Genomic DNA, 23,596 nt, shown 5'->3' with positions numbered 1-23,596 from the left:
TGATCTCACAGCCCGGGTGAAAGTACCACCTAGAAGTCAACGCTCAGGGTTAAGCGGCCCATAACAGACAGGAGAGGGTGTCTGACTTCCTGGTTGGATCTGCATTTTGTTGTCCCGCTGCCCGCAGAGCTTTCTGGATCTGACGGGAGGAACGGCAGTTCGACAGCACCTTGTGTCAGGTCACGTTTAGCTGACTGTTAGTGAGGATAATTAACACTTCTTTGAAAACGAGACAGCAACGAGAGCGGGAGCCGAGTCGCTGGGGCCGTGGAGGGCAACTGTCCGAAGATCGGTGAGGTTAGCTGGGATTGAGCTAACGGACGCAGCGGAGGGGCAGACGGGCGTGTGTGGATAGTTTGGGGTGTCTGAACTCTACAAGCCTCTAAACTACACAAAGAGTTCAAGAAGCGTCCGTCGAGAAAGGCAAGAGAGTGCGAGGTAGGCTGTGAAAACCCAGTTTCACTCTGGAAAATGGTTTTGTAGATTTTAAGTGTTTCCATTTATCAACTACTGGAAAACCAGTCATCCCGCTCTGTTTCAGCTACCAGTTAACTTCCTGGTTTGGTTTATTACTGCACTTTCCAAAAGATGAGTAGTTATGTCCTATACATCATATATGTTACCATATACGACACTCATTATATCTTTGTGGTGGTTAGTTTACCTGAAATACAGCAAACCGTGCTCAAAAGCACTTCAGCCGTATACATGAGCCCAGAACACACGCTTATTTTTTTTTTTCCTCCTTAGTGCCTCTCAGGTTATTCAACATATTTTAGCAGATGTCTGTTTTTTATCCTCGAAATCAAATCGGCCAAAGACGAGCTGGAAGGACCAGTCAGTGAATCTTGTTGTGGATAAACAAGTAATGAAACTGCTGTCTTGCAGTTGCCATAACATTAAATGCAACCATTATTAAAATAGCTTATCTCATTATGAATGGCTTAATAAAATCAATGTCATATGATAAAACAATAAGATACAAAAAAACACAGTTAGATAAGAAATTAATGATATAATATAAGAGTGAAACCAAAGACAGGTGACTGAAATGAAAAAAGGTGATCATCTCCTCAGAGTTGCACTTTGTCGTGGAGTCAGATATATTGGTGAACAATCTGTTCTTGATGATTTATTGGAAGGAGGATTGACTTAAATGTTTGAGATTTTATACTCCTACTGACAACTCGCATTCACCCAGGTTCTTATTCTGTTCCACCTTTAACTCTTTTCGTAGCTCACATCCTCGCCTTTGATGTATTTAGAGTCACCAATTAAACATACATTAGGTATAAATGAGAGCAGCTAAATAAAAATACACAACAACAGAAAGAGCAGGTTAACTCCACACAGAGAGCATCCAGGAAGTCTTGAACCCAGGAGCCTCTTGCTCTGAAGCAGTTGGGTCACACCAGATCCAAAGAGGGCAGGTTTTGAGACTTTTACCTACCAAAAGTGGTCCAAAAACAGGACAACAAGTGATAGGTGCTCAAGCGTAATGAGGGGCTGTGATAGAAAGTTGAAAGAATACAGAGTGCATCCTGATCTGTGGCCACAAACACCTGAGTGTTAGTATAGGACTACAGTGCAAAGGAGAGATGTTTTATTAAACACAAACAGTGTGTGTTAATGAATGTAGATGTGAACATGCCACATATTCAGTTTACAAATGTAATTAAAATTAAATTCTTAAGTGTAAGAAAGTGTTTCTTTAGTGTAAAGAAGTCCATTTTAAAGCGTTCACCTTAGCTGAATTCAATATTTCAAAAAATCTGAAATGATAAGCTAAATTGAAAGGCACCCTTTTACCCCACTCCCTTAAAAATAAGCGTACAACACAGGGTGTCATTTCATGTTAAAAAATCACACGTGAAACAAATAAACAACCTGAGGTGAACTTGAGAAAAACGGGTGTAGTGTTCTACGTCTTTATGTTTAAACCATGTCTAGATCTCGAAATACTTTCAACTCACCATTCGTTTCACACCTGTACAATAAACATGACATCAGTAAAATGATTAACAATTCATTTTTTACTGAAAAAACTGGACAAATTAATGGCTTCTGTGCAATTTTCACTCTTTGTAAAGCCATCTAGTGGGCCAGACTGGACCCTGGACCTGCTTTAGCCAGTAGAGAGTTCGCTCTGTCAGTTTAAAGACCATCAACAGCTACTCCGTGAGCAGTTTGTCGTGTCTAATGTGTCTCTTCTGCCACTCTGCTTCAATACAGGGACAGCAGTATCTATGTGATGATAAATAAAACAATGTGTATCGGTGTCATATTCAGGTCATGTTTGTTTTTGCAGTAATAATCCCTGAAGCATCACATTAGTCTTGAGTGAAACAACCATTTTCAGTTTTTTAAGTGGCCTGATGAGACTATCAGTAAAGTGGAACAACATCAGCATGTTAACTGGCTGTTTATCCCAGCAGGAGGTCCTCGTGCCGCCTGCCCGCTCAGCTGCCTCCTTCACTCGGTGGTGTAATTTATTTTACAGCAGGGTATCAAAAATGCCTGTGAATCGTGGAGTGTTTTAGTGTGCTGCATGCATTTTAAATGAACTTACCTTTACCGTGTTAAACATTTTCACATACTGTATCTACTGTATCTTCCGGATCGTCTTAGACAAGATTTTGTTGTGTAAAGTGTTTCTGTTCCATTCATGTTGGTTTTCCTCTCTATACAAGCAGCTATTCACTGACAGAAATCTATAGACTCATTCTGCAGGAGGAACTATTTGCTTAATTGTTAATGAACTCAGCATCAGTAGTTAGTTTCACTCCAGGGCTTTCTTGCCTATTTCATTGTCTTGAGTTTCTGTCTTTTTTCATCATCTCCATTTTCACTCAACACTGGTTTCATTGCTGTTTCTAGCTGTTGTTTCTAATGAAGGGAGTCGTTTTCAGTGACACACCGGCCATGTGTAAGCTTCCTGCATCCTGAAGCAAGTTTTACTTGAAACTCGACAGGTGGACTTCCTCCACCCGTCGAGCCAAATACACGTCAAGTGAGTCACACGAGTAAACAACACGTGGTTATTACAGGGACACTAGCATGTGTACTCAAAATTCATTTAGTACTCCAATAGAACACTTAAAAACAATCGTTCATCTAACCAGAGTGAAGTTGATGAATTTACAGCTTATTTGCAGCGGGGGAAGTAATCTGAAACTTGAACTTTAAAGCAAACAATTCCCAAAAATGCTTCAGCTTTTTTTGTGTGTGTCGCTTTGGAACAAACTGTGTTGCTACACCTTTGCAGCCACAGTTACAACATACTGTAATACAGGAAGTTAATTATTGAATATAAATTATGAGAAAAAAGCAAGTGGTTGGTCTGGAGTTGTTTCTGGAGAAAGCTAAAGACCCGGAACATTAGGAAATGCCTGAATGGTAGGTTTTAAGTGAACATCGGGCCAGTTTGTCGTGAACGGCACATTTGTGTCAATTCTTGCTGACCTCAAGAGCCCTGGGAATAAATTTGCTAAACATAATTTTTGTAGCATTATAGAAAAAATACAACAAGTGTATTTGGCTACTGAATGAGTCTTTTTAGATTCTGTGATTTCATTTTATTTATTCATTTATTTTTCGGAACAAAGTTGTATTATTTACCAGTTTCAGTGTACACTTTGTGTCTTTTGTCCTGTATTCGTCATTTCACCCCCAGCCAGTTGCAGCAGATGGACACCCCTCCCTGAACCTGGTTCTTCCTGTTACTGGTTTCTTGCTGCTAAAAAGGAGTTTTCCCTTCCACTGTCACCAAGTGCTTTCTTACAAGGGGGTTGTCTGATTGTTGGGGTTTTCTCTGTATTATTGTGGGGTCTTTACCTTAAAATTTAAAGTTGTGATTTGGCACTATATAAATCAAATTGAATAAATTTTCAGTAACACTTGGAACAAAAATTGACTTCTTTTGACTGGTAGTTTACGGTGACAGATTAGTATTATCTGATGACCACGTTGAAATAAATCGCTCAAAAAATTATTTATTCAAATAAAGAGTAAAAATTAGAATAGCCTAAATGAGCGCACAAAACTGTTTTAAATGCTTGGTGCTGCTTAAAAAATGTCACTGCTGATAGATGCTGTGTGACATTCTTGGGAAATGTAGATGTGCTGGGATTCTTTCCTTTATTGTGATCCACAGCTTGACATGGTGGTGAATGTTGGGTACAGAGTTTTGTTTGTCACCATGCCATCTATGCCGTTTGACATCTGTCCAACTTTGGCTTTAGACGGATTGATCCTTCCAGGAAGCTTTTATTTCACTTGCAGTAATGTAATGACTTGTTGTCAACTTGAGTGATGTTAAATTCTAGCCTGGGCTCATTGCGAAATGTTTTTTTTTTTATCCTTCTCACATGCACGGAGACAAACTGTCCACTTTACTTTGTTATGTTGCAGTCAGCAAGACTTTGGCCAGTCCTGAGTAAGCGGGATCAACTTTGAAACCAGTATGTTTCACATTTGTGCTGCCTCTGTTTTTGAGCGTCCTGAGTAGCATGTTTCGCCATGCCAACCTAGAAAACTGAGCATCCTTTTGAAACGTCCGACTTGTGTACTTTAACCCAGATGTGATCTTTTTCTAAACCTAATCAAATAGTTTTCTTTCCTAAACTGAACTAGGTCATTTTTGGTATGTAAACAGAACTAATGCTACAGTCACACTGGGGAAAACGGTGATCTGCTCTGTCTGGACCCTCCCTCACACATAGACATGGTGAAACAACGAGCATAGGAGAAGAAACTTTGGCACCAAAATGTAGTAAAAACTGATCCGATTAAAAGGTTAAAAATCATAAATCCATTTTGGTTTTGATTTAATTTTGCTTTCCTTCTGGACAGTGATGGAATCTGAGATTTTGTCCCAGATGTGCTGTATGTTTTTATTCTGATTAAATTTCTGTCCTCTGGGAAGCTTGTGTAACTGTCAGGATCATTGGACAAGCCTTAATTAATGTGGACATAAAAGTGAGATTAGACTATCATTCAGTTAAGTCTAATGGATAGATCGAATCCTTAGTTACACCCAAGCAGTTTGATTGCTCTAATTTTAATCTTAAGTTTCAGTGAGGAGAAGGGCATCAAGGTTCCTGTATCCTACAGGAATCAGCTGTTTTATTTTAGCCTTCATGTAATACTGAGATCTAGTTATTTTTGACAGTTTGGCCCCTTTCAAGTCACATCAGATTTTTGTCTACACACACACACAAACCTGCTTGATGACTTATTTATGAGCCTCGTCTCCAGACGGATCTGGATACACACACGCTTAAGCCCCAAGCAGAGCAGGACAGCAGTGTAGTCTGTTTTGTGGTGAAGCATTGTTTTGTGTTACCTTTAAGGCCAAATGCTGAAACTTTGCTGTGAGAGGATGCATGGATTTTCTTGGCGTTGTGGGATCAGAGCGGTTAGTGTTTGTTCCTCCTCCAGTTAATGCGTCCTCTTGAGCGTTTACTCCAACATTATTTGCTGATTCACTGTGCCTTAATGGCTCCTGCCTTTATTTATATTCCTCGAGGACCATGCAGATTCTGTTATTAGTCTGTTTACACTGACTCTTAATTGCTGTGGGACACCACTGTTACAGTGAAGTATCAAAGTAATACAGTCAGAGCAGAAAAAAATAGTTGTTTGATAGAAAATGAATTAAAAAAATAAATCAAACGTTGTTTTGTTCAGCTTCTCTCCTGAGATAATTTGAATTTCTGTGTGTGACAGAGAGAATAATCCATATTGAAGGTGATGGAAGTGAAAATAACTGTATGGCAACTGTGTACCATCCCTCGCATAAGTCCCTAATTCCTCCTCTTCTTTCATTTTCTTCCCACCGCTCTGTCCCCCCCTCTTCCTCACCATCTGTCTCGTCACTCCTCGCAGTATGTGGTTGGAGCCACAGGCGCTTTAGGATGAAGAGCCCGGCGCACCGCACCAGGGACATTGAGCGCCAAGCTGGCTACCTGAAGCGCGAGCACTGCACCCCTCCTCCACCGCGCACCGGCTCCGACACCATGTGGTTCATCCGCGACAGCTGCGGCATCGTGTGTGGCATCATCACCTGGCTCCTGGTCTTCTACGCCGAGTTTGTGGTGGTGTTCGTCATGCTGCTGCCTGCCAAGAACGTGGCCTATAGCCTCTTCAACGGGGTGCTGTTCAACGGCCTCGCCTTCCTTGCCCTTGCTTCCCATGCCAAGGCGATGTGCACAGACCCGGTCAGTCAGAGCTTTATTGGTCCACTTTATTTGCTTGTAGGATGTGATACTGACTGTCTGACTGGCACTATTTATCCTCTCTCGATTTATTACTACAATAATTTAAGAAAAAAAAAAAAAGAATGTGTTCCTGTTGGTGTGCTTATAGTAAATATTTGACTTGCAACAGTTGCATGGGGTACTAAACTTTTAATTCTGTGCTCTTTTACTTTAAACTTCCACAAATTCCTCCACACTTCTCTGACACGTACTTTGCAAATTATATCTACATTTTATTAGGTACACTGGCAGCTAGGAGTTTATGATATATGCTTATGAAATGCAGCGCTCTCCAAACTTTGTGGTTTTGTATCCTTTAATGTATAGCTGGAGCCTATGGTATGACTCACATGCTTTTATTTAAAAAAAAAAAATCTAAACTACCTGTAACTTGCAGCAGAAATAGAAGTAAAAAATAAAATAAAAAATCGATCAGATTTCTGTTATAGAACCAATTTAATTCTTATTTTCCACCACATTAATCATCCCCTCAGTGGATCCCTGATCCTTAGGTTGTGAGCCCCTTAATTATTCAACAGAATTTAAACTGTAGTCATATCAGATATAATAAAAATGTCATTCACGTCATTCATGTCTAAAATGTCATTAGATACATTTTTCTTATAACATCCCACAAACATTACCTTTTTTTTTTCTCTCCTTTTTTTTTTGTTGCCCATCTGGCTTAGTTGTATCACAGTCCATTGACTTTCTTGGATATCAGGTGCAAAATAAATTATCTTGGGTTCTCTCCTAGTTTTTGACTCTGAGGAAACTCTTCTTTGTTTCCCTTATTAGGCTCTTGGATAGTCTCACATAACCCATAAAGCCCTACTGAAAAATTTGACACTTTAAAATGAGTTTAAGGCCCCACCCGTGAGGGCTTGCATGCACTTTAGTCTGGGGTGGGCTTTGTTTTAAGTCTAATCTCATTTTTAATCTTCCGTTACTGTGTTTTAGTAATTTTTTATTTGTACTCTTCTTTATGGATTTAGCGGCTTTTTTTGTTTATCCCTTTCAGTCTAGCTTTACTATTTCTGCAAACCTTTTTTTTTAGCATACTCTTAATTTACTTCTAATTGTTACATAGATTTGGATTTGTTTTCTCTATGTGCTTTGTTTGTTTTTTGGTTTTTTAAAAATGCTTTTTGTGTTTGTCATGTTTTGTCTATCCTGGGCTTGGAAGCCTCTTGAGTCAACTCCAGCATTTGTAATACAAAGAAAGTTCAGCATAGCCACAATATCTATTCCTTATCTGGTTTCACTTCCCCTAAAATCCGCAGACAGGCTAAGCGGGTCACATGAAGGTGATTACCAACTCGATAAGTCAGCCCAGGGTTTCCCAATCTAGCTATAAGTGCGGTCACATAAAAGAGAGTGTGCGTTTGGCTGGAGAAGCACTTTTTAAATGCACTTTATAAAATAAAAGCCATCTTGCTGTCAAAGGAAATCATGTACCCCCGAAAGAAATCATGTACCACATGTAGAGTGACAGAGCAGAGCTGACTTCTCTTTTCATCTCACTCCTCCTCAGGGTGCTGTGCCTAAAGGAAACGCAACCAAAGAGTTCATTGAAAGTTTGCAGCTCAAACCAGGACAGGTGGTGTACAAATGCCCCAAGTGCTGCAGCATCAAGCCAGACAGAGCTCACCACTGCAGGTACAGCACTGTATGAATCTGTGTAGTATAATAAAGGGTACACTTCTCATTGCAGACTGCACATTTTGGGAACAAAACAAACAGGAATCTGCTGAAGTCTGCACCTCACAGAGGAAAGTCCTGATGCGACTCTCCGGCTGGGAACGCCACTCCTCCTCTGTGTTTGTTCCTAGACTGGCTCTCCTGCGTCTTTCAGCTGTGTCGCATTTCCCTGCAGACTCTGCAAGTTGATAATAATAAGGACTTCCCTCTGTGGCTGCTCAGTGGTTTCTCTGGGATCTCAAGGCATGAAAAGTGCAAAAACACCTCCGATTAATTGAATTGTGAAGCCAGTGAGTCAGCCCGTCTCAGAAGCAAAAATGGCAGTCAGTTTGATTCTTTTCAAGCTGAATATTATGAGTCATTCTTGAGGGTGCTTCAGATGATACAGTGCAGTGACACAGTTATCTCTAACAACCCAAACAAACAGTATCTTACACACAGAATGGCAGCTTTTTAAAAAGCGATTTCCCCATAAAACAAAGCGCCCAGGCAGCTCGAGTGTGACTCTCTGCTTTGTCTTATGATAAATTATGAGTTTCTGGCTTTTACTTGAGTTGTCAGCCTGCTGCAGTTTTGACAGATAAATAACCCCCAGTCTGCAGCTGCTATGACTGAGAGCAGCCTGTTCATTTTCTCACAGTTGACTGAATTATGCTCCTTAAGGTGTTTGTGTGTGTGTCTTTTAGTGACAGTTGTTGTGACATACCAACACCCACATTTGTGCATTGCATGACTCCCTCAGGTGTGCCTATGATTAATTTATTTTGTCTCCACAGTGTGTGTAAACGCTGCATCAAGAAGATGGACCATCACTGCCCCTGGGTGAATAACTGTGTCGGAGAAAGCAACCAGAAATACTTTGTCCTCTTCACAGTGAGTCTTTAACAGCAAAACGAATATTAGAATCCACTTGAAAATATTCATAATAACTCCCTCTTTCATTATCATGCTCACACTTATACTTGCTCTTGGGTCGAATGTCATAATATATAGGGTGCACCCACCGGCTACTTTAGTAGGTACGCTGGCTTGGACCCAGTTTTGCCATCAGAACTGGCCTAATTTTTCATTGCACATATTCAGCAAACATAGGAAACATTGGATAGAAATTTTGGTCTATATTGACATGATAGCATCACATTGTTACTGCAGATTTGTTGGCTTCACATCAGTGATGTGTATCTCTTGCTCCACCACACCCCAAAGGTAATCTATTTGAGTGGGAAATGGCACTGAAGGCCATTTGAGCACACTGTAACTCATTGTCATGTTCAAGAAACCAGTTTGAGGTGATATGAGCTTTGTGACATGGTCACATTGTTAACTCTGCTCTAAGCCTACCATCCATATATGACAGCAGAAATTGAGACCAAGACTAAGCAAAGTCTTTCCAATCTGTCTGTCCAATTTTGATGAAGACATGTAAATTGTAATCTTAGTTTCCTGTTTTTAATAAAAGTGGCACCCGGTGTGGTCTTCAACTGCTGTAACTCATGTTGTGCATTCAGAAATGCTCTTCTGCACAACTTGGTTGTAACCAATCGGTGTCCATTCGTGGTTATTTGAGTTAAAGGCCTTTAGACATCGGAAAATCCAGACTCCCTTTTTCTTAATCCAGCTGTTCACACTGACTGCGTAATTTTGTTTAGACGATTTTTTTTTTTTGTTTTTGAACATAGTTTGATTTTTTTTTCTTCTTCTTCTTCCCCCAATTTGCCTGTACGCCTAAATGCATTTTATTTTGGCTTTCCAAATTAAGACCATAAATGAATATGAAGATTATAAAAATGAGATGACTGACATTACATTTGTGTTTGTTTTCAGATGTACATTGCACTAATATCCTTCCATGCGTTATTCATGGCGGCCTTCCATTTCGTTTTCTGCATTGAAGAAGACTGGGCGAGTAAGTGTCTGTCCTGTAATATAGTAGTTTAGTATAGGAGCCAATCCAATCAGTAAAGCTTGTGACTAAGATGTAAAATGTTATGCATTAGAAGACTAATGTGGAACTCTTTTCATAGTTGATTTATTGTCTAAGCAAACTTGACACATTCTCTGCACTGACAAGCTATGACTTCTCTATTTTTATGCAAAATGTGAGGGGCAAGCCTCTGATTGGGCTAAGTGAGGGAACAGGGAACCTTGACGCTTAAGTCTTTAAGTCGGTTTAATATCCTTTCTGGTTTCCAAATTTTAGGTTATTTACTTAGTTTAACATAAAAAAAAAACCTCCCTTTCTTTCCAGAGTGCAGCAACTTCTCTCCACCAGCAACTGTCATCCTCCTCATCCTCCTTTGCTTTGAAGGTCTCCTCTTTCTGATCTTCACTGCAGTCATGTTTGGGACTCAGGTCCACTCCATCTGCACTGATGAAACGGTGAGTAAATCCAGCAGGGAATTTCACCACCTTACCTCTCCTCTGCACAGCTCTTGAAAACTGAATTTCAGCTACTGCCGTGTCAGCAGTCTGACATGAGGTTAAGTTCTCATGTCAGAAACTTTCCACCTTGCTGAAGAGCCTTTAAAAAGAAAGATACTAGATCCTTTTCAGCTTGATGTGGAGAAAGTGCTGGCCTGGCTCTGACCCTTGTTTCTGCAGTTTCTACTTCACCTCACAGAGAACATTTCTCTGTATAAAACTGCAGTTAGACTCTTTTTAAAGTTTGACTCAACCAGAAACATTTTGTTGTTTGTCTTCAGCACAAAGTTAAGTGGAAGTAATCATTACATCAGTCGCAACTGATGTAAGTGTAGGCGACCTCATTGACCACATCTTTGTTATTAAGGAAACATGAATATTTTTTTTATCAATTGTAATGTTTTAGAAGAAAAACAGCAACCGTTTATTGCATGAGATTATATTTATTGATTGTGCTCTCTAAAGCTACTTATGATCAGTACATTTACTCTCAAGAAGAGAGAAAAGGTTTTATTGTCCATACTCTTAAAAAAGGAAGTATTTTCTCAATCTGTAAAATGTAATATTAGAAATTAGAAAAATACTGTACACTAGTCTTAAAAACCCCCATAAATTCATGATACAAAGTTTATTTTGTCATATACTGGACCTTAGTTTAGCCCCTCAGTTCATCCTCTGTGAAACAGCTGTTTTTTTTAGTTTTTTCCCCTTTAAGCTAACTTTCTTGTGATTGGTTGCTCCTTGCAAACAGAAAATTTAAAGTCAGACCTGTGTGCTTGAGGGACTGTACGAGGAGATCTGCTCTCACTGACATGATATGAGAGTTTAAAGAAATTACTAAAACCAGAGATTTAGAGCAGTCTCAACTCTGAGCGTAAACTGACCTCATTATTTGAAACTCTGGCCATGTTTGATATCCGTCACTCTTAAGAGTACAGAAAATAAGGAAAAGCATGTCTGGTCCTTTAAAGAAAAAATGTTTCTTAACAGTATGAAGACCAGCACCAGACTCGGGTGTTTTAGTTTGCAGTTTGGGGTCGAGCCTCCATAAGATTTCCCAATGTATATATTATGTATATAATGTTCTTCCTCTACCCCCTCTTCCTATAACTATGCATTTGACAAATAAAGAACCTTGAACCAAAATAAACTAAACCTGTTCGTCCTCCAGGTGGGTTCAGAGTAATGCATTTTCTGCTCAAGACACCCACAGCTCTGACTCAGACTTATCACTACAAAGAACTGTCAATTGTAGTGTTATATGGCCTCCATTTGTTGACTGTGTTGGTTTATCCTGGGAGCTTTCTTAATCGTCAGGAACCACTGAGAGTGAGTCACCTAAGACCTGTGAAAGGAAAACAAAAGAATACAAATTGTGATTCATTTTTAATCCCTCATTCAGCAGCTGCATGTTTCGATGTTTTGTATCAGGGCTGAATTTAACTCGCACTGCGTTGCTTTACCTTTTTTGCAGGGTATCGAGCAGCTGAAGAAGGAGGAGAGGAGATGGGCCAAAAAGTCTAAATGGATGAACATGAAGGTGGTGTTTGGCCACCCATTCTCTATAGCCTGGCTGAGCCCCTTTGCAACACCTGACCATGGAAAGGCAGATGTGTATCAGTATATAGTGTGAAAGCTGGATTCTAAGTGTCTGCGGACATAGACTGATCACTCTTGCCTGGAGCACAAACTTCTCTTAACCACTTCTAAATTTTCTTTCTTCTAGGAACTATTGATATTTCAGGGTGTTTTGCTGTAAAATGTGTTTTTCCTTTTTAAATTTTGCCGTTGCCCTTTCCCTGTTTTGGTGCTGACTGAGATTAACGAGGTGTAGCTGCACAATACAGCACTCTTAAGCTATGCAGCAGCATCTTGACAAGAAGCATCTAATGAGACTCTGGCAAAACACAACAAGAGACTAAGTTTTGCATTCGCTGGAGTGAATATGCCTGCAGTATCTTCAATCATCTCCTACTTCTAAGACTACACAATGTGAACTCAAGTCCTGAATGTTTCTACTCAAAGAAGCGCAGCATGGTTGCCACAATGAACACCTGGTTTTGTCTTCCTGTAAAAAATGATCCTTTTTCCTTCATTTGCTTTATTAATGTAGTCACGGTAGTCTTTTTGCTGAATGCTGCGGATGATTTGCCTTAGAACAGAGCATTAGCGAGCAGTGGAATCTGCTTTTTGTAAAGCTATTTCTATTTATTTGCCTTAATGTGACAGTTCAGGCTCACACTTGTTAATGCTACTTGTTTCCTCTTTTTGATGCCAGAGAAAAGTAGGTTTGTCCATTTCATTTTTCTTTTTCTTGCATTACTGCAATCAAAAGACAAATGTAACGCCTAACCTTTCTGGCAAGAAATCACATTTTGGAAAAGTTTTAAGTGTTTTTCAAGAGGACTCTGAAAATGGAGAACAGCAATAACCTCACGGTGGCTGGTTAAAGTTATAACCCTTACGATTTCTGTGCTACTTGGTCAGTTTATATTGCACTAAACGCTCGCTGAGCAGTGTTTGTATCTGCCCACAGAGCATCCAGGTAAAACAAGGTTTCTTTTCATTTTCTACAAGTAACCCGAGTCTTGCAGCATCTATCTTCTTATGATTTTTTTTATTTTTATTTAAAACCAATCCAGCGTCACAACATCTAGAAAAAGTCTGATCGGGTCGTGAAGGTTAGATCATAAAATGCTAAGCCAAAGGCAATTTGAAGATTAAACTCTGACAATCACTTTGCGTTAGCTTCACAATAAAACTTCCTTTGTGTTTGGCCAGCAGAGCATGTAAGAAATGTTGCATTAGATGCATCTTAAACAGCTGGTACAGATGCTAGCACTGACTGAATTAAGCACTTCCACTTGCTTATGCTGGCAGTTTAAATTGTGCATGATTAATTGCGTAATCTAAGACTAACGAAAAATCTGCAGCTCTGCCGTAAATATTACCTTAACCTTTCAAGCCTTTTGTTTTTTGATGACCTTCATAGAAATCATCAATATGTGTCTTACAGAGATGAGATTTAAAGGAGGAATATTGGGAAATTTATGTTTTTAAATACTTTTTTTCCCCCTTTCTTTGAACAAGTAATGAATGCCGAAAGTTTAAACTAAACATTCAGATCACCTTCTAATATTGTGAAGGTCCTCCTCGTGTTGCCAAAAATGCTCTGACCCATTGAGGAATTAATACATGACCTTTAAGGTGGATCTTGTGGCGTCTGGCAGGACAGCATTTGGGTCCTGTTGGGTTTCAGGGTGTGGCCTCCATGGATTGGGCTTGTTCCAGTCACATGATTGGATGCTTGATCCACTTCTGATCTGGGGAGCTTGGACTCCAGGTTAATGCTTTGGGCTCTTTGTTGTGTTCATCAAGCTGTTCCTGAATGGTTTTTACAGAGGGCTCGGGCACGTTGGCATGTTTGTGGAGGCTGTTTTGCTGTAACATTTAAGTGGGTGGTACATGGGAAAGTAACAGCCATGTGAATGCCAATCTTCCCGGGTGCCCAGCAGATCATCTCACGTTAATAAAATGAGCAATGCTAATTACTTGGTCTCTCAGTGATTTTAATGTTGTGACTGATTGGATTATAATTGAATAGCTGTGTAGAATTTTATGGCAGAGCTGTGTTTAATTACATTAGACTACCTAATAAGGTGACTATGTAGAAAAGCAGTTAGAGAACGTAAATAAACTGGATGTCAAAATGTTGTCCAAAAATGCTAAAAGTGTAAAAACCAAAAGAGTTCAATTTCCTGAAAAGCTTAAGGGTTATAACTTTCAAGTCTGATACTAGGTAGGTAAAAGTGTAAGATACTTACAGTGACTTCCTGGTCGAATATAAAACTGAAGTTAAACCAGCATCCTTTTTGAACTTTAGTTTCATTTGCTTTGTAACAATCACCAGCTGAGACAGAAAGTCAGGGAATCAAGCAATACACGTTGCTCTGTGTGTGTTGACACTAAGTGTATTTTACTTGCTCTCAGTTGATGGAATTCGCTTGTGGTCTGGTTTGTCACAGATTTTCATTGTAATTATGTTTTTTGGAGGCGGGAGCTCAGAGAAAATGTTCACTCGGGCTGGAAGTGTGTAACTGTCACAACTGTGGATTTTAATGGAACACAGGAAACTTCAGATTTTACTTTTGAGGATGAGAATCTGATGCAGATAAGAAATGGGCATCTTCAAAGCATTTAACACTTAAATGCCTTTGCCAGAACGTGTTATTAAAAGCCTTACTCGAGTTAAAACAAAAAACATGATTTAGAGGATGATGAAAAGATATTATAAATATGTGTTGCCAAATTGAAGGCTAAAGGAGGGGAGGCAAGGATGTAGCCATTAAAACAGTTGTCAGAAATTAGATTTTCTTAGGTTTTTAAATGTTGTAACCATTATGTGGACACGGAACAGGTTTACACATACAGCACACCAGCTTTTTTTTTTTTTCTTCTTCCTCTCAAAAATGTTCTGTGGTCGGTATGCAAACTTATTTGTCTTATTTACTGTGGGCCACGTGGTTTTTATTTTGTTTTTCTGACCATTGTATTTGTTTCAAAGGATATGAAATAAAATGTATGACTATGGATATTTTATTTACGGTTTGTGTAATCTTGTAGACATTTTTGATGCAAAGATGTTAGTGATCGATGGTATTGATGCCACAATCATTATTTAACAGCTGATTCTTCATTACAGAAGCTTCTAAGGCTGAAAAACATTTTCAAAATTGGGTTTAACATTAAAACAGCATAACCTCTCACACAAATACTGTAAAAGCGTAGACCTAAAATCTCATATCTAAACTGTAATGTGTAATTATATCAACAAAGTTGAAGTTACAAACTTGATTTGCATTTATTTAATAAGAATTCACTTCTTTTTTTTTTTTTTTATAATTTGTTTATAGCTCAGTATTTTGGGAAGGGTTAGTGTGGAAAAACAATGGTGGTGACAAAGTATTGGATATTTGGTTTGAAAAGAAGTCCTGCCACTTATCAGTTATGTATACATTTTCATGGTCCAGCTTTAATTATCCTTTCATCACGGTCAGATATTTTATATAATTTATATCTAATGGTGTCATACAAATATACATTAAGAATTTACTCACTAAACTATAAACTGTCTTTTCAATTAAAATGTATTCATATAAATTTGAATAGAAACATTCAAATTCCCCTATTGTTATATAGCGCCAACTTAAAACAGTCGTCAGCTCAAGGCACTTATAACAGCGGTCGGTTCCGTAAGTCGTTTGGTACCGGGCCGCTAGAGTTGAGGCTTAGCTGTGAAACTTGTGTTTTTCAGGGGTTTTGTCAGTTTTTATCGTTAAATCTGTTTCCCTGGGTCTTTCCCCGTGTATTATAAGTAAATTTTCTTTTGGTTGGTACCGGTAGTGGGTTTATTTTGTTGTATTTACCCGCGACACCTCAAAGGCCGGTCCGCGAAAATATTGTCGGACATAAAACGGTCCGTGGCGCAAAAAAGGTTGGGGACCGCTGGCTTATAATGCATAATAAGGTAAAGACTCTAACATATTAGAAAGAAACTCCCAACAATCAGACAGTTCTTCATTAGCAGCACTTTGCAAAAGTGAAAGAAGAACTCCCTTTTGACAGGAAGGAGACCTCAATTTGTGCAATCTGTGTAGAATTACAGATTTTCATCATTTCAAAACCTTCAAAGGATGAATCACATCCATTGCATCACAATCTGAATGGTTGCTGCCGTTAAGTTTTGAGCGTACTTTTGCAGATTTCATGAAGAGCTGTTTTCCATTTTTACTGGAACAAGACTACTTAAAGAAAGGAGGCCAGTCTAACAGAGCACACATCTCATTGTGTAATTAGATGTAAACTAGCTCAAGGACAGCACTTTCTCCAGCCCCATTATCAACAGTAATGCTGTTTTTTATCGGACACTGCTGTGGTTGAATTTCCTCTTCTCTTCATGAAAACGTACACTCCCATTCAATGTGAATTAACCGGAAACAGCAGAGCTTCAGATTTACTAAGAGCATCTTACTACAACACAGTAATGAGTCAACAATCCGTTTGTTAGATGAGATGTTTAATAGGTTGGGTGGGACTTCTCTCAATGGAGTTCTAACTTTACACATTTTTCTATATTAACAATATATTTACACTTTTACAAATGTTTGTTCCACATAATCTGTAATGCATTTTAATAATGATTCATATCAGAGCAATCTAATCAAACTGTCTCAATGCATATTAAAAAGTTGAACATGAGAAGAAATATTTTGGTGTAGCAGCTTTCAGATTAAAGCGATGACTGAGCTGCTTATAGCAGGAGCCGGAGTAAAACAGACACAAAATCAGTCTGTTTCCTTCAGGTCTTCAGTGAGCTCCCCTTATCTTGTTTTCAAACATGAACTCTACAATTTCCAGCACACAGTAGAAGAGTCATGTTTTGTCACTATTTGAAATATTCTGTTTTAAATCAAAGAGCTGCCTGGATAGAGCATGCAGAATGCAGCATCTTGCCTGTAGTGAAATCACCAGAAAATGACCCATTCTATTATCATTTGGGTTCAACAGCTGCATCATATAGTTGCATTACGGAGCTACCAAGTTAAACACTGTTTAAGACCATTTTAGTTTTCTTGCAGTGCAGCATATTAACTTGTCATTGTGACATGCAGCTTGTCAGGTCAAAGCCCTACTATAGTGATTTTCTAATCACTTTGGACACCCACGGATAGAAATGCATGCCACTTCAATACCATGCTGCTCTCACAAAGCTATAATTTTTGCTACTGCAGAATCTCTGGATGCTTATCTTACAGTGAGAGTGGCTTCACAGGAACATGGTTTCCCATATCATGCCGTTAACTGGAGAAAAGCCAGGCAGATATTAAAGGCAGATTAAAGAAATACATCAGCATTTAATTTCTTGCTGTGAGCCAGATGAGATCATTACCACAGCCAAGAACCCCATAGATAGGCCTAACATTAAGATTGCAAATGGGAGAAGGAGGATCTGTCAAAAAGACCCCTCTAAAACTCACTGACATATTACTTTGTTAACATTTAAACTCTCTAGGTGTAAAAATGTAAAGTCATTATGATACGGGGTCTAGAAGCAAAGTCTCTGAACACTGATACTAATCAGACAATGAATGAGTTTGACATTTTTAAGAATTGATGTTATCTAAATTAGCTTGCAGCCGTTTGTAGTCTTTATGCCAGCTGCAAGCTGGTTAGTTTAAGTTAGGTTGTAAATGGTTTGGCATATGGATTTATGTAACAATTTTTAAATCATGCTAAGCTAACTAACTAGGTTAGCTACTTGATTAGCTTAGCATAGGATATAAATCGAATTGTTATTTACTAGCAATCTCCTTTTTAGTCTTTTTAGTCTTTGGCTAACCAACAGCTTAGCTTGTAATTTCAAATGTATTGGTATTTACAGTCCATTTAAAATATTTTTGGTGAGCTAAGCTAACTAACAGTTACTGATTAGCTTAACTTAGCATATAGACGCTCTTCTAGTCTTGCTGACCACTTAAAGCTTTTTTACAGAGTGGTATAATGATCTCATCAGGCTCCTGTTAAAATATCTTACTGTTACTTTTAAATTAAAGCAAAACATTGAGGCATAAACACCTGATGATGCTTCATGTACATCCCTGCTATGAAATATTGTTCGGCGTGCCTTGAATATGAGAAGATAATATTATAGTCACATTTTCACTGCAGTCACATTAACTGGGATGCAAATCACATGGTACAAAACCTTCACAGCAGCACTTGGAAGGACATTTGATATATTTGTGCGTTACTGCTGTGAGATACTACAGACAAGTACCATAGCTACCATTATGCATTTATATTATGATATGTATCCAAACAACAGCAAAATGTGATTTGTTCATTAAAGCAGCCTTTGATGTCTTGTTCAGGCAAATCCCTGTAGCTGATTATACTAAGAGAACCTCCCTCTGGTAGCATATATTGACATTTTCTCTCTTCATTTATTAATGTTCACAGCTCCCTCCGTAACACATGTCACAGTGTATGAGAAAATACGTTATTGCACTCTCACCGACTCATCCAGAGATGTTGATGGAAGCTGTTAGCGAACAGAGATGTCTATGAAGCCCAAAGAAATAATGAATTATTATTCAAGATGTGCGACAGACTAATATGAGAATTTAAATTCAGGTCAAAGAAGCTAAACTGGCAATCGCAAGGCCTGGCACTGGAGAGATAGCGGGGAACACTTAAGTCACAAGTTTAATGAAGCGGTTCACAAAGGGGACGTCACTCTGATTCTGAGTGGATTGTAGATGCAGGAGGATGCTTTGGTGTGATTTATCTGAGTTCAGGCCCTCTTGGTAATATGCACACATCTATCATGAAATCGAAAATCAGCTGCCTCTGAATCAAAATATGTGTCATGCTCATATCTCGAGGTTAAGGTTCAAGCTGTCAAGAAAGGCAGATAAAAATAAATAAATTCAGGCAGAGAGAGAATTCCTCTCGGGGGGATAAGCCTTTGAGTGCTACATCAGAAGCATTATTACTTGTGAAAATATAAGCACACTTCATTAGCTAAGGACTTCACTTATAAAACATTGCCTTGAGCATGCATAAAATGCAATGTAGGTGCTGGATGTTGTGGTGAGTGTCTTAGTAACTTAAGGAAATGGGAGAATTAAGAGAGCTTTTTGGAATACAACACCTAATGCACAGGCTGAGTGATGCACAGAGCAGAAGATGTTATTTGTCCATTGCTAATGATGACACATGGAAATCAAATATGTGCAGAAATTCTTAAATTATCCTTCTGTATTATTTGAGTTTTCCTATAAAGATTTCCATTTACAGTAATGTATCCATTCCTTTCCTGCAGACAGCCAGATGAAAAGATTGATTACTCTCATGTCTATACAGTTAATGGTGGTGGACAAAGTCTGTCTAATGGCTCAGTCACACTAGAGTAAAATATGATGGTGACTTACTTGCACCTGGGAAAAATTGGTTGTTGCCAGATGACTAGTTGTGGCAACCAACTGGTCACTCAGAGACTGAGCATCTAACACTTTCAGTCTCTGCAGTTTCTCTCAGTTGCAAGACAATTGCACAGGTTGCCTGGTGGGAGGCAACCTGTCTCCAGAAAATCGGAGTCTGACTCAGAGTGACAGCAACTGCTCTCAGACAGGTTGACAAGGGTTTGAAAATATTATTGCCAACATGATGCAATCAATCTGAGTTTGTCTGTGCTGATGAGTGCAACTTGTCTGCCATGTCTCTTTGCATTAGTCATCTCAACTCAACTAGTTGCCAACTGGGTGGTTTCTGGTTATATTCCTTAGAAAAGCAAGGTTGATAAGCACCTACGTCACTTTACAGTTATACTGCTGTCCTATAGTAACTACATTACTAATTGTGGAGGAACTTCTCTTTCAAATCTACAAGATTCTGGTTGGACTCTGAGTGCAAGTAGTTAATGTGATTTTTCTGTATATGCAGATGGCAACAGATTTGCAAATTTTCACCAATTTATTTAATCATTGGATTACCACAACAGATCGCATGTAGTTGCCAATTTGGACCCATTCAATAGCAAACTGATAGCAGAGTTGCTCTTATTGCCTGAAGACAGCAACTGCGAATGATCACAGACTCAGTTCCGTCTTTGAAGCAACTGTTTCAAAGGCAACAAGATCGCAGGTTTATAGCACAGTTAAAATAATTTTGGTCACTTATGGTCTCCAATCACTTTTCCCCTAATAATCTAGTAACTCCCAGCTTGTGTTCTGTGTCAAAAACCAAAGAGTAAAATCAACACCTTGGTTTTAATGACTCCCTTTATCAGGAAGGAAGTCACTACCCTTAGTTAGAAAGTCGTTTCACACATATTGACCTACAAAGACAATAAATGTCATTTTTGCAGTTCTGTTTATGAATATATTACACAAACAGAGATTTGGTTATCTTGACACTGAGCCAGGCCAGCTACCCTTTGATTTCAGGCTAAATTATGCCAGATGAGGCTTCATAAAGTATGTCTCTAAAGACATGTTAGTGGTATCAATCTTCTCATGTAACTCTCAAAAAGAAATCAAACAGATGCATTTCCCAAAATATCTAACAACCTTTTTATTTATCTTCCTTTTTATATTTTCCATTAGCTCAGAAGCTGTTGTGCTATTGTTGACTTTCCAAAAAGTAATGTAAAGCTAGTATAATTTTTGCTTCTTCTTTGTGGACAGAGATGATTTCAGACTTAGCCATCCATTATTTTGTCTCTACTAGCCAGACTTTGGATGTGCTCTGGTTTGACTGTCTGAAAGCCAACATCTCCTCTGATTTTAGGAAAGGGCTAAACAAGGCTGCACCACAGCTGAACCAGCAGGGTTTTACATCCTGCAGGGCTACAAACAGCAACCTGTAAAACAGATATTGATTTCAATAAAGCAATCTTTTTTTAAGTATGTTGATTAATAATTTCACTTTAGGCTAAACAGGTGAAACTGAATTTTGTTATATGACTGGAAGAAAACAACTATTTCTACTTGCTCTTTAACAAGTGGAATAATAACTTTTCCAGGTGTGCCCAGATTAAAGAAGAAAACACTTTAAATTCAACTGCTGTTTCAGATTTTACTGCTCTTTGGCTCTGAAGTCAGAGAAGATGTCTGCCAAAACAGACCACAAGCCACAGCCAGGTGGTAGAGACAGGTCACATTATTCATCTTTTTTGGCAACCGTGTTCTGTTGTCCATCCTGCGGCGAAACCCTCTGCAGTACCAACAAACCAGAGAAGGTCAGAGAGATCCCAACCCACCACAATGTTATCTGGGCTTCCCCAAAGATCAGCTGGCCCAGGAAAGCCTGCAAAGAAAAAAACATCATGCCTGTTTTTAGAAACAAATTGCCAATAAAGGTGCCCTAATGGCCAATATCCCTGCTGAGCTTAACAATGAAGAGCCATAAATCACAGTGACAAGTTATTTCTGAATACAGTCTAGCCTATTTTCTAAAATAAATCAGGTTACGTAAGAAGGAAGGACGTTAAGGTCAACGTGAAATTATTTTCACCCTCTACTGTCTGATGTAAAGGATTTCACTCGGAGGACATGAAGTAAGAGCTATAAGAGACAGATCGTCACTTACGGAAGATATGAAGTTGGAGGCAGTGGTGGTCACAGTGGTTCGGGTGGAGGACGAGGAATACCTGAGTGCTTTGGCAAGGAAGGTCCACATCACAGCATTGCAGGTGAAAAGCAGGCCGCCACACAGCAGCCTCAGAGGGATATGAAGCTGAAAGACGAGAGAAGAAACTTATTAAAGATGCTCTTGACAAATTTTTCTCCCCCACTGAAGGGAGGAAGTATCTAATCTGCACAGTTTTTTTGTTTGTGTGTTTCTCTGTTTGTTAGTGGTCTAGTGTCCACAGTTTTCAAGATATCATTTTCAAAATTAATGTGATGGTAAATACTCATAACTGATTTCATTTTTGTGAAAATTGGGTCAAGGTCACACCAAATGTGAAATTTAAATTTTATATTACCCACAATTTCTTTTTGATCATCTTTAAATATCACAACAATGTACTAGGTATTGGGCAGCATGGATACCTAGTTTGGCTAACATTTGACTTTCACCTTCATGGTTAGCACCCATGGTCAAAGTTAACCTTGTAAAAAAAATTTCAAGCAACCACATCGAGTAATATGCTATATGAAAGGCGACGGAGAGAGCTGCACAACACACTTTTTCCAATACAAAGTCCAACAACGTCACATTGATGCCATAACGGGTTGATGTCATCATAAAACATCAAAGTTCTTTGTACAGCCCATGCCCTTCGGGGGAAGTTGCACTCTCTGAGAGCTCCAACAATGAGAGAGACCCCTAGCTCTTTCCCGACAGTGGGAAAGAAAAACTCCCTTTTAACAGAAAGAAACGTCCAGCAGTATCATGCTCATAGAGGGGCCAGTGGCCAAAGGTAGTCACTTAGTTCTAACATTTACTTTCCAAAGCTTCACAGTGCATTGTTCCTGTTTGTTTTTCTCTATGTTTCCACGTCCTGTAGTCTGACGTGAGACAGGCAAATCTCGTGGTGCAAAGTAACAGCCTTTACATACGCTTTGCATCCACCTGCAATCCTAATTTGCAATTCTGTCAATTCATTTGTGCCTTAAATCACGTATCGGGGTCGCTGCTTTCCACGTTTCTACAGTTTAAGGCTTCAGACAGCCGCCTGCAGATGTTTCTGACATCACTGTGTGACGTATGTAGGCAGCTTGAAGGTCATTCACAGAAAAACTTGACATCCTCACCATCAGTTACCAGCCGTTCAGCTTATTATCTACACGCAGAGATAATTTTTACGCTTATAGAATAAAACAACGCCTAAATACAAGTAACTGTAGTGGTGTGCTTCGGGGGCGCGGGTACGCCACGAGCGCGCCGCTGCCTGCGCGGGCTCCCCCCAGTGTGATGCCGCAGATGGTGCTGATGCTGAGGGAGGCGGTGAGGAGAGGCGGGCGGGGATAACCCCCCTAACTTCCCTCGTGAGAAATCACCCCGCTCGCAGGCGAGCATTATTATTCACCCTCACTGTGTTAATAATTGAAGCGAGTTTAACTGCGGCAATGCCTCACCCGGTCACAGGCGGTAGTTTCGTCCGCCTGTCTGAATTTCCGCTGTTCTCCCCATGTCCGGAGTCCGGTTTCACAGACACCCTTCAGGTAGTCGGCTCCCAGCGACAGTTTGGCCGAGGACGACGCCACGGCCCCGAGGAAACCCGCCAGCAGTGCATAGAAAACTCCCGGGAACATGGTAGTGGTGATGATGGTGATGATAGGCGAGGGACATTATTTTCTAATCCATCTTTTTACATGTCTGCTGCTGAAGCTGGTCGGCGCTGAGCTGCGTGCATGCTTGTATGACTGTCACTGAGCACGTTTTCCTGCACTTTCCATCGACAGCCGTCCGGTGGCAGTCACACAACTCATGGCCGTGGCTCTCCGAGGCATTCTGGGAATTGCAGTTCCGTAATATTAGTTCCGATATTTTAGTTTCGTATTATCTATTTTTTATATTTATATCATTTTGACTCTTAGTTTTTAAGTCAGTCTAGCTTCAGTTAGTTTCCATGGTGTTTTTTTTTAGTTAATTTATTATTATTATTATTTTCAGAGTTGGTTTTAGTCTTTTTAATTGTTATTTAACAT

The 23,596-nt window shown here is 39.4% G+C and overlaps 2 protein-coding genes across 2 annotated transcripts; one reads left to right on the top strand and one right to left on the bottom strand.

The window, feature by feature from the left end:
* The first annotated feature begins 62 nt into the window (after window positions 1-62).
* On the top strand, window positions 63-14,966 carry zdhhc3b (zinc finger DHHC-type palmitoyltransferase 3b). The gene is made up of 7 exons (XM_005950661.3): window positions 63-438; window positions 5,887-6,218; window positions 7,792-7,916; window positions 8,735-8,831; window positions 9,783-9,864; window positions 10,207-10,337; window positions 11,854-14,966. The coding sequence occupies exons 2-7, from the start codon at window positions 5,916-5,918 to the stop codon at window positions 12,010-12,012; spliced, it is 897 nt and encodes a 298-aa protein (XP_005950723.1). The 5' UTR covers window positions 63-438; window positions 5,887-5,915; the 3' UTR covers window positions 12,013-14,966.
* A 1,472-nt stretch (window positions 14,967-16,438) lies between these two features.
* LOC102297494 (transmembrane protein 42) lies at window positions 16,439-23,350 on the bottom strand. Its single transcript, XM_005950660.2, has 3 exons — window positions 23,024-23,350; window positions 21,531-21,677; window positions 16,439-21,248 (listed from the first exon to the last, which is right to left on the bottom strand). The coding sequence occupies exons 1-3, from the start codon at window positions 23,198-23,200 to the stop codon at window positions 21,102-21,104; spliced, it is 471 nt and encodes a 156-aa protein (XP_005950722.1). The 5' UTR covers window positions 23,201-23,350; the 3' UTR covers window positions 16,439-21,101.
* Between the last annotated feature and the right edge of the window lie 246 nt (window positions 23,351-23,596).

This window comes from Haplochromis burtoni, unplaced genomic scaffold (genome assembly GCF_018398535.1).
Source record: "Haplochromis burtoni strain Fernald_Lab_line unplaced genomic scaffold, NCSU_Asbu1 Contig_90, whole genome shotgun sequence".
In the NCBI taxonomy this organism is placed as follows: domain Eukaryota; kingdom Metazoa; phylum Chordata; class Actinopteri; order Cichliformes; family Cichlidae; genus Haplochromis; species Haplochromis burtoni.
Note: the sequence above shows the minus strand (reverse complement) of the source record. Positions and strands in the feature narration are given on the sequence as shown.

Excerpts from the sequence above, each read along its gene's own strand:
- zdhhc3b (XM_005950661.3), top strand. The coding sequence starts at position 5,916 with ATGAAGAGCCCGGCGCACCGCACCAGGGACATTGAGCGCCAAGCTGGC. Across the intron at positions 7,917-8,734 it reads GACAGAGCTCACCACTGCAG|TGTGTGTAAACGCTGCATCA; the intron begins GTACAGCACTGT and ends TTGTCTCCACAG. Across the intron at positions 9,865-10,206 it reads CATTGAAGAAGACTGGGCGA|AGTGCAGCAACTTCTCTCCA; the intron begins GTAAGTGTCTGT and ends CTTTCTTTCCAG.
- LOC102297494 (XM_005950660.2), bottom strand. The coding sequence starts at position 23,200 with ATGTTCCCGGGAGTTTTCTATGCACTGCTGGCGGGTTTCCTCGGGGCC. Across the intron at positions 21,678-23,023 it reads AAACTACCGCCTGTGACCGG|CTTCATATCCCTCTGAGGCT; the intron begins GTGAGGCATTGC and ends CTCGTCTTTCAG. Across the intron at positions 21,249-21,530 it reads CCTCCAACTTCATATCTTCC|GCTTTCCTGGGCCAGCTGAT; the intron begins GTAAGTGACGAT and ends TTTTCTTTGCAG.